The sequence below is a fragment of the Myotis brandtii genome, unplaced genomic scaffold (assembly GCF_000412655.1).
Source record: "Myotis brandtii unplaced genomic scaffold, ASM41265v1 scaffold871, whole genome shotgun sequence".
Classification (NCBI taxonomy): Eukaryota; Metazoa; Chordata; class Mammalia; order Chiroptera; family Vespertilionidae; genus Myotis; species Myotis brandtii.
In genome coordinates this window covers 889,372-904,774 of record NW_005371555.1, presented here as the reverse complement: position 1 = coordinate 904,774, position 15,403 = coordinate 889,372, and the positions used below count along the sequence as shown (strand labels likewise).

The following is a 15,403-nucleotide window of genomic DNA, read 5'->3' as shown; positions in this document are numbered from 1 at the left end:
CTGTGGGATCTCCGGTTGCTCATCCCTGGCGGAAGGGCCTGTTGGGGCCGTGACTGCTGGCTGAGGGGCAGCAGTTCCCGCCAGTGCCGGGGGATCTCCGGAGGGAGAGCCGGTTGGGGGCCTGGCCAGTGGCAGATCGCTGGGGTATTGCCTGCCAGCCCTGGGTCGGGTTGCACAGGGGTCGCCCCCCATCAGGGTCACAGATAGCAGGCCCGGATGGTGGTGGGGCAGGCAGAATAGCGCTGTCCCTTCCTGCCTGCAGTATGCAAATTAGCCGCCATCTTTGTTGGCGGTTAACCGCCATCTTGACTGGCAGTTAATTTGCATATCGCTCTGATTAGCCAATGGGAAGGGTAGCGGTCGTACGCTAATTACCATTTTTCTCTTTTATTAGTGTAGATTTTCCATAGAATTAACTGTAAACCTACTTTTTCCCTACACCGTATTTTGTCACAAATTGTTATTCCTGTTCAAATGATTTTGAACACCTCTACTCAGATAGCTAATCATGCCCTGGGATCTAATAATTTATTGAAAATAGGTTTTGGTAACAAGATATATTTTAAAAGGATATATTGTCTGGTAGTTTTAAGGAATTGATGGTGCTCAACAAAAGGATTTGAGGAGTTTAGGTGATTTTCCATAATTAGTATGTTACATAGGTAATGTGGTAATAGCTTTTTAGGATATATCTTAGTGTGTAAATTAGCAGGAACATCAAAAAGTGGGCCAAGGTCTAGTGCAGAGGACCCCATTATTATCAGTTGCCACCTATCATTCAAGATTTTGGCCAAGTTCCTAGTCAAATGGACTGCTTTAAATGGAAAATTAGGCTGCCAAATTTTTTCTCTTTTAATTAATGGAACATTGTCTAGAAATTTTCCTTACCTTGGCAAAGAAAGGAGGAATGAGATATAAAAGGAAGTAGCACCCATATCTTTTTTAGTCAGCCTATTCTACACTTAAATCTATACTGTAACATCCTTGAGTTTAAGATTCTGAAGAAGACTAAACACCTCAAAGGTAATCAATAAATACCTGTGAGCAGATGATTTAAATAACAGCATCAGATCAATATATGTTATTTTCTCATTACTTAGGCATGTCTAGAGCAAACTTATCCCTGTTCTCTAAAGCCATTCATTTTCAAAAAGCTCTGTCTTTCAACATTAAAAAAGAGTAAGATAAAAAGTTGCTTTTCTAAGTAGGACTCTAAGTAACCTCTAATTTGCTCAGCTCATTCCACCTCACACATACCAACTCTACTCAAATGTCCTCTAACCCGCCTGCACGCTGAATAGAGCACACATAATGCTGAAGGTGGTGACTTTAATCAGCTACACAACACTCAGACCTTTTCCTACTCCCATATGTTTAATCACACACATCATCAACTGCATTTTATAATTAGTAGCAGCATTGTTACAGTTTATTATGCAGTATTTTATCATTTTAACTTTTAGTGTAAGTTGACAGAAAATGTTACTATAATCAATGCTTTTTTTCCCCTTAAAGCAGTTAGCTACAAGAAACCATATTTAAACCACTACTTAAACCATATTCACATTTACCAGCCTAAGAGAAGCTTTTCAAATGATGCAGGCCTCCGCTTCATCAGAAAGATTCAGGGAGGAAAAAAAAACATGACAAAGTTATTTGTTGTTCAGGAACAACAAAAAGAATTTATAACTGCAACTCCAATGTTCCATAAATACTCCCTATTTCTATAAGTCACCTTCTAAAATCCTATATAATAAGAGCCTAATATGCAAATTGTTCCCTCAGGTGGTCGTTCGACCAGGAGTTCGACTGCTGGGGCAGCGCGGAACATGGTGGGCGTTGGCGATGAGGTGCTGGCAGAAGGCGGCAGTGGAGGCGCTGCTGGCCCCGATAGGCCCCGATGAGAGCAGGATGAGTGGGCGGTGCCAGGCCAAGGCAGGTGCGAGCGGGGGCCCAGGTGCTGCCCAGAAGCCAGAGGTCAGCTGGAACCTGCCCTTCCACGCCAGATGCTCGCACTTCTATGGCCGGCCAGGCCTAGGGACTGCACCCATGCAAAATTTCGTGCACCGGGCCTCTAGTGTATATATAATTAAGCCAGCTATAAAACACAACCCCTGAAAGTTTAGTGTCTGAGGAAAATCCTCATAGAATATTTGGAAAGCATGGCTTATACATAAAATACATTATAATTGTGAGCAACTATAAAAACAACAGTTCGAGATTTATATTTTAGGGAAAAGAAAACAATTTATTTTAAGTTAAGTGCCTCTACCTAAATGTATTTTGGTATCAAACAACTACAATTAGTGATGGGGCAAAATGCATCCATAACTATTAGTTATTTACAAAAACTATACAAAATTAGATTAATTATAACATCGACTTATCAAAGCTTCCTGAAATTAATTTTGCTTTTGGAAAAGTATCAAAAGTCTTCAAATTCAGAATGACAGTCTTTATTATTTTTAATTCATGGAATTATAGCACATCAGATCTCCAAGCAAAAACAGCAGACGAACATCTCTATGATAAAATATTCTCCTCTTCCCGATAGCTTGGAATGAAAATGAAAACGTGTTCCCTTTTTAGTGAAGAAAAACACTTCAACAAAGTGTCCAATAAAAATCAAATACCTGTCAGAATGGCTTGTCTATTGGAACTAAAGCTGGGCAACTACTCTACATTATTAAAAACTGACTTACATTAAGTCCTTTTTTTCTTTATTAAATAAGTTTTTCTCAGACATTTCAGATCTCTAAGCCTTACAGTAAAAAATGTTACTCGGTTTTTACTAGTAAATCCACAACCATAGAAGGTATATATCTTCAAGATAATACATATTTTCAAGGTGCATATGAGCATAACTAAAATTCTTAAATTGTTAACAAATCTAGGAGCACTAATCTAATATTTCATTGCAAAATATAGGTGGTCTTAAGAGCAACATGCTTAGTCAATTTTTCTTAAGCTTTTAGGCTTGGTACCAAAATATTTAAAAATTAAGAAAAAAATTACCATGACTCTGCTAATGGCTTTTCAGATGTTAATCTGCAGACAAGCTAAAATACTTATCTAACAAAGTATCCAATTATCTAACAATATTTGTCATGAACTCATAAAACAATAACACATATATAATATAAAAGTAACATCAACAAAAATAGCCATAGGCATTTTAGGTCTAGATTGAGTTTATCTAACAAGGGTTACATGAGAAATATCATGTAAGACCCAAATAAATTTCAGATACAAAGTCATATCATGTGGCTTTGTTCAAACACACCTAAAATTCAGGTTCAAATTAAATAATTAGGCTGGCTTTTTTATATCACCAGCTTTCATCAGGGCTTTAATGGCTCTTGCCCTCATCTCAAGTTCTAGCAGCTCCAGCTGCTGTGCAGAAGGCTGAACATCTTCTGGTGGAGGAACAGTTAGGGTAGCTGCTTTGGGCTCCTTTGGGCTAGACTCTGCCAGTCCCAGAATCTCATTCACACTTTTCTCAATGTCTTTCTCCAGATCATCTATCTGACCAGCTTCACTCTGGACTGTATTTTCTGGGACCTCAGGAGCAGCTGCCTCTTCATTGCATGGGCCTTCTATGTCGCTGTCATAAGCATCTGCATTTATACTGAGAACATCACTATCTTCCCCTTTGCCTGTAACAAACAAAAAAAGTGGGAAAGAACCATGTAATCTAATTGCCTTAGTCAAAATTTCCTTTCTATTTATGCTTAATGGGCTTCTTTGACCCACACCTCCCACCATGGAGTCCCAAACATATTCTATAATCCCCCATCCCACTGACTCCTCCACTTTGAAAACAGATATAATTTAATGTAAACTTTAATGTATTTTTCATTCCAATTTAAAACATGTAAGCATTGGGAAATTTATACCATTATATGGAGTTCTGTGATCTTTTTTCCTAAATAAAATATCGTAAAACTTTACACCACAGTGAAGCTTCTACATTACAAATTGAAAACTGACATTGGAAACCCTTTGGGGATAGGGTACTGCTTATTATTGAAGCAAAATTCCATTCTAGAAAGAGTTTAAAATACTTTGCTTTATAAACTACAAAAAAAAGGAAAAAATCATTAGTAAGCTGGACCCCATGTACATTGCAATTATCCCAAATCTTTTCATATGCTTTTTCAAACACTTTGTTCTAAACCAATAAATTAAAAGAGAATGCCTAAGGCCATTTTCTAAGATAAAATACGTTTTCATCAAGAGGATTTTAATTAATAAAGTTAGTACACCATAATTTTTTTAAATGCATTTGTTATAAAACTTCTATAACTGATGACAAGTGAATATAAATGCAGATTATAGCTCTCAGCCACTTGGGCCTTGGACATCACTCAAATCCAGGTGTCATTTACAACTCTGAGTGCTCATTTATACCTTCAATTTATTTATCTTTTAAATTCTAATATATTTTAAAAGTTACGATCCCCAAAATGTTAACTTTCTTAACTTCCTTATGATAAGGAAAACTTATTTACAAAACAGGTTGATCAATGAAGAAATTCTGATAATAGAAGGGATCAGCTTCAAAAGTCAAAGAGACATCATTCAGAAGAGGTATTTTTCATAATCCAAAGGACACAAAAGGACCAATAAGTAAAAGTTACATAAATGCAAACTATAATTCAATATAGAAACAATTTTACCAATTAGACAGCCAGGATGATACAGAGGGGATGAAGCAGAAAGCGTTAATGACAACAATAATGATGGTAGAAATAATTACAAGAGCTAATATTTATTGAGCACTTACTATTACTAAGCACTTCTCTATAACTCTTTTATGCCAAGATAATATTAGACACTCATAATTATTATCCCCATTTCATAAATGAGGAAACTGAGGGGCAGAGAGTTTAAGTAACTTCGTTCACAAAACTAAAATGGCAGAAGCAAAGTCACACCTGAGTATATTTTGAAAATCTATGCACTTAAACATTCTATTCTGCCTCCCAGATCTTAACACACTGCGTACCGCTCAGGAGTTTTCTCGTGTTTCGCGCACCATCGGTTAAGGACCGCTCACGAGTGTTCTCGTTTTTCACGCGCCATCTGTTATGGACCTTAGATGTCAACACACTGTCTTGTCCACTGTGGGGCGCGGTTACAGTGCTTTGGCCAGGTTCAAGCCTCGGACTAATGAAAGGATAGGGTCCTCTCACTGCCAATTCATTTAGAGAGTACAACGTCCTCAATCCACAAGCAAAAATGAAGTATAAACAGTTTCTGCTATCGGTGGCGAGAGACTGGATAACGGATGACAATAATGAAGGCTCTCCGGAACCAGAGACAAATCTGTCCAGCCCTTCCCCTGGGGGTGCAAGGAGAGCACCTCGTAAAGATCCACCCAAAAGGTTGTCAGGTGATATGAAGCAGCATGAACCTACATGTATTCCAGCAAGTGGAAAGAAAACATTTCCTACGAGAGCCTGCAGAGTTTGTGCCCCCCATGGAAAAAGGAGTGAATCTAGATACTTACGTAAATTTTGTTTGGTCCCTCTTCATAGAGGAAAATGTTTTACGCAGTACCATACGTTAAAAAAGTACTAGGAACTTTAATTGTTTAATTGTTTTTGTAAATAAAAATGTTATAATTATTGAAAAACAACACCTAAAGTGCATTATGATCTGTAGTTATGATGATTTAAATAACGTGCAATTTGCCCAAAAACGTGCGGTCCCTGGCGTATGTCTTAGAGATTTCTATGCGGCACGCAATTTAACAGAATCAGAATGACCACAAGCTTCACAGATTAGAATGTTGGTTCAGGCTGAGTATATCTTCTTCTCATAGGTCTCTTAAAGCCACCTGAATAAATACAGTATGTAAGATACATAGACCTACAAAGTATGTGTAAATATGAATAAATAATAAGACAATGAAAAGACAAGCCACAGACTGAGAGAAAATATCTGCAAAACACATCTGATAAAGGAATGAAATCCAAACTATAGAAGAACTCTTGAAACTCAACAATTAGAAAACAAACATCCCAATTTAAAAATAGGGAAAAGATCTGACGAGACAAGTCACCAAATAAGATATATGGATGGCAAAGCATATGAGAAGAAAATCAACATCATATGCCATTAGAGTGTTACAAAATAAAACTAGATACCATTACACACCTATAACAACAGCCAAAATACAAAACAATGGAGCACCAAATGCTAGCAAGAATTTGGAACAGGAATTCATTCATTGTTGGCGGGAATGTAAAATGGTGTGGCACTTTGAAAGACAGTCTGACTGTTTCTTACAAAACTAAACTTGGTATTTACCCAGAGTTACAATTATGTCCACACAAAAACCTGCCTACAAATGATTGTAGCAGCTTTTATTCATGACTTGGAAGCAAACAAGATGTCCTTCAATAGGTCAGCGGATAAACAAAGTGCAGTACATCCAGACAATGGAAAATTATTTAGCAACAAAAGAAATGAGCTATCAAATCACAAAAAGACATGGAAGGACCTCAAATGCACATTGACAAGTGAAAGAAGCCATTGTAAAAAGACTACATCCTCTGTGATTCTAGCTGTATGATATCCAGAAAAGATAAAACTAGACAGTAAAAGATGGGTGGTTGCCAGGAGTCCGGGGGAAGGATGAAGAGGTGAAACTATACTCTAATGGTACTGTAATGGTGGATACATGTTATTATACAGTTATCAAAAGCCATAGAATATAAAACCCTAGGAATGACCCCTAATGTAAACAACGGACTTTAGTTAATAACAATGTTTTAATACTGACTCATCAATTATAACAAATTTTCCACACTAATGCAAAATATTATAAGGGAAACTGGGAGAAGAGGTGGTGAGTGAGTATATAGACACTCTAAAGCTATTTCAAAAAACTAAGAAATAATAATTTTTAAAAAATTAAAGTCTGTTATCTGTAAGCTCAACATAAATCAATTATATGATGTGGCAACCAAAACTGCTAATTAAATCATAGACTAATGGTGGGGGATGTGTAAAAGGGTCAGGAACTGATAACAAAATCTGATTGCAAGCCTAATGTTGACTATCTTTCCTTTGGTAGGAGCACTTCTACACAAGAAGGTACTTTTCCCAATGAACTAGATAAAGCACAGAGGATTCCGAGGGGATCCAAACATCTGATGAAGGTTTGGAGTTTGTGACCGCCAAAGCAGCTGCCCTAAGAGTATGTCTAGGAGCCTATGAAATAGAATGTTTAAAATGGGTAAAACACAAAAACACATGAAAATTAACACTTCTCTCAAAATACTGAATCAAATTATTTGTAATTTCATTCTTGACAAAACACGTAAGGCACTATGCATCTAAAAGCCTTGCCAGTTTAGTTTATTATTTTTTAAATCTAGAAAAGTATCGTATTTAATTGCAACAGAGGGGCTTTCAAAGGGTACAAAAACAGTGTGGGCTAATCAGCCATAGAAAATGTAATTTTCACCCTTTCCTTTACCTGCTACTCATAGAAAGAGACAAATTAAAAAGCAGAGAGTTGGAAAATATTAAATTAAATTTAAAAACACAGGGAGATCCTGGACAGTGTAGTTCAATTGGTTGGGCGTCGTCCTATGCACCCTAAAGGTTGCCAGTTCAATTCTGGGTCAGAGCACATGCCCAGGTTGTGGGCTCGATCCCAGGAAGGCGGTTCAGGAGACAGGATTTATGTCTCTCTCTCACTTTGATGTTTCTCTCTCTCCCTTCCTCTCTCTCTAAAAATTAATTAAAAATCTTAAAAAAAATAAAAGGAAGGATGATCCCATTTGGTGTCATTGTTGGTAATAACTTGTGAAAAGCTCAAAGGAATGAGAAAAGAAATGTAAATTCTTAAGTTGCACTGATGGTTACACCACTCTTTGCTTCACAATTACCGAACTGGACAGCATTTTCCCAGAACAGTGTTTGAAATCCTTTAAAGAAGTTAACTCCTTTTGAGAAGCTGCATTCTGTGAATGCAGCTGCTCAAGGAGGCAACTAGGGTTAGGAATAAAGGAATTAGACTCAAACTTTACCAGTGGTACATATGCTTCTCTGCTTCCAACACCAGGCAGCCCTGTAACACTTTCTTCCCAGTCTCCCTCAGCTTTCTAGCGCTCATGCCTGCAATTTAGACATACAAAGGAAGAGGCAGCACAAAACATCTGCCAATCCAGAAAGTTACTCGGCAGTACGTACACGGTAGGCATGGAAAACTCTTGGCCTACCAATGCTGCTTAATTAGCTGATAATCTTTATTCTCTTCTTTTACAAAGCAATAAAAGTCTCTCTGGTGGCATTTTTTTCTACCTTTTAAATTTTATATAAATGTATTCTTTGAGCTATTGGCTGTGAAGTTCTTTTTAGCAAAATTCAACATTAAAACTGCAAATTCATTTCTTTTTATTCTAGTCCCTCTACTTACTCAGTTTTGCCTCCCCTAGTCAGTACTACCTTAGAACAACAGCACCAACAAGAACGAAAATTAATTGGGTTTTTCCATTTATCCCTCACTTTAAGGATTCAAATGGTCTCATGTAGTTTTATATTCAATACCTTTACTAAACAATGGTAATGTTATTTTACCCCCTTTTAAAAATATATATATAATTTTTAATTGAGAGATGAAGGGAGAGGGATAGAGAGAAACATCGATAGAGAGACACAGCTCCCTCCTGCAAGTGCCCCTCACTGGGGATCGAGCCCACAATCCAGGCATGTACCCTGACCAGAAATTGAACCATGACCTCCTGATTCATGGGCTGATGCTCAACCACTGAACCACACCCGCTGGGTGCATTTTTTCCTTATTAAAAGTCTAACTTTCGCCGAAACCGGTTTGGCTCAGTGGACAGAGCGTCAGCCTGCGGACTGAAAGGTCCCAGGTTCGATTCCGGTCAAGGGCATATACCTGGGTTGCGGGCACATCCCCAGTGGGGAGTGTGCAGAAGGCAGCTGATCGATGTTTCTCTCTCATTGATGTTTCTAACTCTCTATCTCTCTCCCTTCCTCTCTGTAAAAAATCAATAAAATATATTTTTTTAAAAAAGTCTAACTTTCAATTTCTTAAAGCTCTTATTAAGAAGATAATTCTCAAAGATAAATTCACTAACTCGTGAAATAGAAGGCCAAAATATAATTGCATGAGGCAACTACATTTTAAAAAAAAACTAGTATGTCAAATTATAATGCTGTATATCTGAAACTTACAAAATGTTATAAAACAAGAGATTTTCAATCAGTGAGCTGCAAGAATTTTTAAAGCATGCAATACCTGACTATTTAGTCAGGGGCACTGACCTCTTTTCCCTTAGATTGTCAAATAAAAAAATGACAACAGCCAACACAACAATAGCTGTCCAATGTGAATGAATGAAAATTATACCTTTTTCTTCTGTGAGATCGGGGGGAAAATATAATCTATTTGGTGTGCCGCAGAATTTTAGTAATTAATATATGTGTGCCATGAGATGAAAAAGGTTGAAAATTGCTGTTAAAAACCAATGTTATCTGAATAAAAAAGAAAAAGTGGCCAGATCTGAGCCTAAGCACAACAAAACTCTGCCTGAGAAAACTAATGTAAAAGATTCAGAATAAGAAGTAGTACACACCTTATTGATTTCGATAATTTTATATGCCATATGGTTGCATATTTATTTTTATGATTATACTCATATGTATGCATTCCAAGGAACCATCATATAATTTAAAGACATTTTAAATCAAGTATCTTTTCCTCTAATAGAATAACAAAATGCAGAGTTAGAAAGAAATTGTGTATTTCATCCTGCTTCCATTAAACAATTTAAGAAACCAGTTATTACGCGCTCTTCCCAAGTGAAGGCACTGCACTAGGCACTGGCGTTTACAGAATCTGACAGCTAGAAAAGAACTTCAAGATCAAGGCCAAACAGCCAAACATTTACTCCAGTCAGCTCTACAACAGTGTCACCAAGTGGCCGTTTATTATAGCCTGTTTTCAAACACCTTCAGCAACAGGAATGTATTTCAGAAGGCAGCCCACTGCATTTTCTGTTACTTGTGATTATGTCAAATATTCAAATGATAACTTTATCTGCTGGCCCTAGTTTTATTCTCAAAAGCAATATAGAGCAAGCCTAATCACTCTTCCATTTGGCAGACCTTCAAATATTTTCAAGTGATTTCAACTTATCTTCAACCTAAATACCCACGTTTAACTTAGGTATTTCTCATGTATAATAAAAAAAAAAAAATGTATCCTGCCCTGGCCGATGTGGTTCAGCGATTATAGTGTTAGCCCACATACCAAACGGTCTCCAATTTGATTCCCAATCAAGGGCACACACCTGGGTTGCAAGCTGGATACCATGCTCCGGCCCTGGTGCATGCAGGAGGCAACCAATCAATGTATCTCTTTCACAATTATGTTTTGTTTTTGTTTTTTCTTTCTCTCTCTCTCTCTCTCTCTCCACCCTCACTCCCTCTCTTCCACTCTCTTAAAAAAAAAAAAAATCAATGGGAAAGTATCCTTGGGTCAGGATTAAAAAGAAAAGTTTTACCCTAACAACTTCCAAGGACAAGAGCTTAATTCTTAAAGTTACAAAGGGGAATAATTTGCAAAATTACACATATTCCCCAATTGTAAACTTTACAGCAACAATTTGAATATAGATCATTATTTTAATATTACTGAATGTCTTAAGCAAGTTTATTTAGATAAATAATAGAAAAACTCATTAATATTAGCAGAGATTTGATATTTTAAAAATATTTTCTACCTTTAACAAATAGCAGTTTTTATTTTAATGACAACACAAATAACTAATTTAGGAAATTTATATAAACCATTATTATTTTAAAAGCTGAACAAAATCTTTTCAATAATACAAGCCTTGAAATCCTCCAGAAATTAACATAAGATCTCAAGCTTGCATATGTATATGTGCATGTGTATACAAACACAGCTATGCTAAAGACAAAAAGCAAAACTCTATCTGGTGTTTCTTCTACAACTGCTCTCTTGCTAAAAATGAATGACTCAGGAAAATAACCTCAACAGAATTTCTATTTTACTACAATACCAATCAGTCCCCAGTAGATTATATTTATATTTCAATAATGTTTGCACATGGAAGGTGAATCTTCAGATATTAATCCTTTATTAAAATGTGACAGAAGTCAGGGTATAATCTATACCCATCTTTAGCAAAACCAGTTTTATAAATGTTATTTCCTATCAACAAAATCAATAAAACCAGTACTAAACAAAGAAATGCCAATTTCAATTTAAGTAATTCATAGTTAATACTTAACAATATTTGAATATTTTAGAAGCTGAAAAAAAATGAAAATGTAATTTAAATAACCTGTCAGCATCATACACCATTAATAGGCCGTACAGTAAGATTTATTTTATTCTGAAAGAGCAAAGGGAAAATTCAATGCTGCTTTACATTTTGGTCTACTGAACAAAGGGTTACTTTAGTAAGCAAGCTTCAATGAATTTTCTTAAACAGCCAAACCATTAAATAAAATGACAATGCATTCACAAAAAGCATTATATTGTTTTTATTGAGCTCACTGTGAGCAAGAATAGCTAGCTGTGCAAAAAAAGTTAGAGAAAATATTAAATCAATTTTGAAAGTTTTGCATATTAAAAATAGGCCACATTAATTCATTTAGAAAAAAGGCAATAATCTGTATTGAGCCTACCAGAATTTCTATTTCCAAGCAAGTTACTTATTAGCTGGTTCAGATTTCAGCTATACAAATATTTATCTGGGACAAGCTCTACATAATTGAATCGTCTAGGTAATTTATGTTTATTCCATTACACAATAAAACATTTTATATTTTAATCATTTTTGTAGACATTTTTCTAGAAGACTTATTTCCCTGCTTCCTTTAAAAAAGAGTTGAAATTCAGTTTAACCATTTCCTACAGATTTGGTCACAACATGAACTGTATTGCAAAATGGATCTAATGTGCTCTGATCTCAAGGTTTTTTCACCTCTGCTTACTGTCACTTACTGATGATCCTGTGTTTTTGACAGTTCTGATGCCTCAGTGAGAGCCGAAGTGGCCTATAAAACCTCCTATGCATAAAAGTTTTGTGGTATCTGGCTACTCTGAGTCCTTTTTCTCTCCTTCTTTGTCTCCATGGCTGGGTTTCAAATGACTGAAGTTACCATAAGAAAACCAAAGCAAAACAGGCTGTTGACACGGGGAAGGGAGTTCTAATGACTCCAGGTGCTTGAACATGGGAGCAGAAAAACATCTTCCCTTAGAGGGCGGCACTGGCTACTTTGTACAAAGAGGTCTCCATTCTTTCTTCCCTAGAATCAGCCTGACCACTCCGGTTTTTTTCTGTCCTTTATATGACATTCTTCTCTCCACAGATGGTCCAGCAGCATAACCGCCACACTGCCTGCTCATCTGATGCAGAGTAAAAACAAAGGCAGAAGCAACGACAATGTTGTCCAATTACACAGATAAATGGTGCAAGAGCTATAAGACTATGACTACATTTTATGAAAGTGATGTGTGCTTTGCATTATTTATATATGGCAAATAAATGTAAATGAAAACTATGAATCTGAGTTTATGTCTGTGGGGGGTGCTCGGAAGTAGTCAGAATACAAAGACATAATTTCGTCTGGCTAACAAAAAGAGGACTTCTGAAAAGCAATGGTATTCTCAAGGTCAATCAGAAATATTTATAAACTCAACAGTACATAAGTTAGAATTACAGAATATCTAGGCTTTGTTCTCTCTCTATATAAATTGAAAGAATCACAAAATTCATTATCCAACACCTTTTCAATTTGTTAATTAAGCATTAGTAACAGACCACAGTTAAAAAAAATTCTGCCTAAATAAATTGATAACCTGATTCTCTCCATGAAATAAGTTCTTATAACTCAAGTTTTAAAAAAAACTATTCTAAGTTATCAAAGATTAGTTGCTTACATCATAAATATTACAATCCTCTTGGCTGCAAAAGGTTATCACTGCTCTGAAGTATTTTTAGCAGGAAAAAGGAAAAATGTGATTTTTGAGTAATAAAATTTTATTTTTACTTTCAATTTTCCCATTGAGGATGTGAAGAAACAAACAAAAAATATATATCTAAAAGATTAGCCCCTATTATCTACTTGGCTCAAATAAACCACAAACTGCCACTTTACTTCTGGTAAATGGTGATGTCAAAAAATACCAACGTATAGAAAACAATAAATAAGGAAGAAAGTAAACAAGGAGAAGACATCTCTGCAAAAAAAAGAGAGTAAGTTATCCCATAAGATTTCTTTTTTTCCACATACAACCCACAGCTACCAGTTAACATATCTCTGATATCTACAACTAAGGATATGTAAGAGAGATCATCAAATTAAAACTATTTAAGACGACAACTTTCTGGTGGCCTCTGTAACTACACATCACTAAGGCAGAACCACTCTGGGGCTGAAGGACTCATGAAATAAAGGATGTATTCTTTACTCTTTTGATCTTGAATCAAATAAACTTTTCTGTCATCTATCTGTAAAATAAGGTGAGCTGAAAATGTATTATTAGTGCTTATAATCTTCAGGTAAATGCCATATAAAAATTAAGTACTTGATTCATACCTTGTTTTAATTCCAGACCTTCAGGTTGCTTGTTCTCTTTCAGGGATGAAGAAGAATCTATACAGATGTCTTGGCTGAGGAATAAAAATAAATAAAAACAATTGTTAAAACTACAGTCAATCAAATAATATTTACAGCTCAATATCCAAGAATTAAGTTAGACACTTGGAAAGGCACACTGAATTTTCTACACCCCCAGGGTACCATTCAGTGCAGCGGTCGCTAACCGGTGGTCCGCGGACCACTGATGGTCCGTGAGGTCCGAAAGGTTGGCGACCGCTGATTTAGTGTACTCTGGCAACTCAGAAACATGTACACAAGGGTCAGAAAGAGCAGCTCTAAACTACCACCAATTTAAGCAGTATACTTCTCTGTGAAATCAAGGGGCAAACCTGAAAGGAATGTGGAGATAATGTTGTCTCCCTTCTAATACCCTGCACAGTAGCTAATGAAGAAATAAGTCGCAGATGAATCCAATAATTTATCAAGTTCAACTGCTAGTTTAATGAGCACTTTGGAATTCAAATTATTTTATATTCACCTAATTTTGTAACCCAAATGGAAAATACATATAGATTAAGTGTAAGATCATGCCCTAAAAAAGTTTTGATTCACCATGTTCTGCAACAGAGCTGCAAACTAAACTAGTGTTCCTTCTTAGAGGGTATTATATCATCTTAATATTGATACTACAAATAGTTTTCAGCAAAAGTCAAATTAATGAATTTCATATATTCAAAATGGCTATTTTCTTTAAAATAAATACCCATTATCTTCTGAGAATTTTTATACATACACACCCTAAAACTAATACACTAAAAGTATTTAGGAAATTTTCCTACTTAAACTATCTACTTAGTAACAACAAATTCCTTAAATAACCAAAAGATAAAGACATAATAATTTTGTTGAGAAGTTTGTAATATTCTTTCCAATCAACATAATTAGAACTTACATGTTTGTTACATATTAAAACTCTACTAATACAAGCACAAACTCAAATAGGGACTACAAAATAATTTGAATTTGGTATTATCATCTGAGAGATTTATAACTGTGATAACTGTTTTGTGTATTTCTTTCTGTCTAATGCCAGAATGACTGGCAGAACTCAACAAGGATATCAATAATATTCCTTGGCAACCAAGGGCAGAGTGTAGCCAATATACTACACTAGAGGCCCAGTGCACGAATTTGTGCATGGGTGGGGTCCCTTGGCCTGACTGGCCATCGGGGCCAATCGGGGGCTATGGGTGGTTGGCCAGGGGAGGGAGGGGGCCTGGGAGATTGGCTGTGGGAGCACACTGACCACCAGGGGGCAACTCCTACGTTTAGCGTCTGCCCGCTGGTGGTCAGTGTGTGTCACAGTGACTGGTCGTTTGGTCATTCAGTTGCTTAGGCTTTTATATATATACTAGAGGCCCAGTGCAAAAAAATTTGTGCACTCGGGGGGCGGGGGGTCCCCCATCCCGGCCTGTGCCCTCTCGCAGTCTGGGACCCCTCGGGAGATAACGACCTGCTGGCTTAGGCCTGCTCCCGGGTGGCAGAGGGCAGGCCCAATCCCTAAGTGCAGCCCCTGGTCAGGCTCAGAGCAGGGCCGATTGGGGAGTTGGGGCACCGCCCCGTCATGCACAGAGCAGGGCGGATCGGGAGGTTGCAATGCCACCCTCAGTCACGCTCAGGGTAGGGCCGACTGGGGGGTTGGGGCACTGCCCCCTGTCACACTCAAGGCAGGGTCGATGGGGAGGTTGCAGCACCACCCCCTGTCACACACAGAGCAGGG

At 36.9% G+C, this 15,403-nt stretch overlaps 1 protein-coding gene across 1 annotated transcript in view; it reads right to left on the bottom strand.

The window, feature by feature from the left end:
* Positions 1-2,227: 2,227 nt before the first annotated feature.
* Positions 2,228-15,403, bottom strand: part of CAAP1 (caspase activity and apoptosis inhibitor 1) — a 25,789-nt gene continuing 12,613 nt past the window's right edge. Inside the window, exons 4-5 of the mRNA XM_014532295.1 lie at positions 13,621-13,694; positions 2,228-3,656 (exon numbers count right to left, since the gene is read on the bottom strand). Coding sequence (XP_014387781.1) covers positions 3,310-3,656; positions 13,621-13,694 — 421 coding nt within the window. The 3' untranslated portion in view covers positions 2,228-3,309. The remainder of the gene's footprint in view (positions 3,657-13,620; positions 13,695-15,403) is intronic.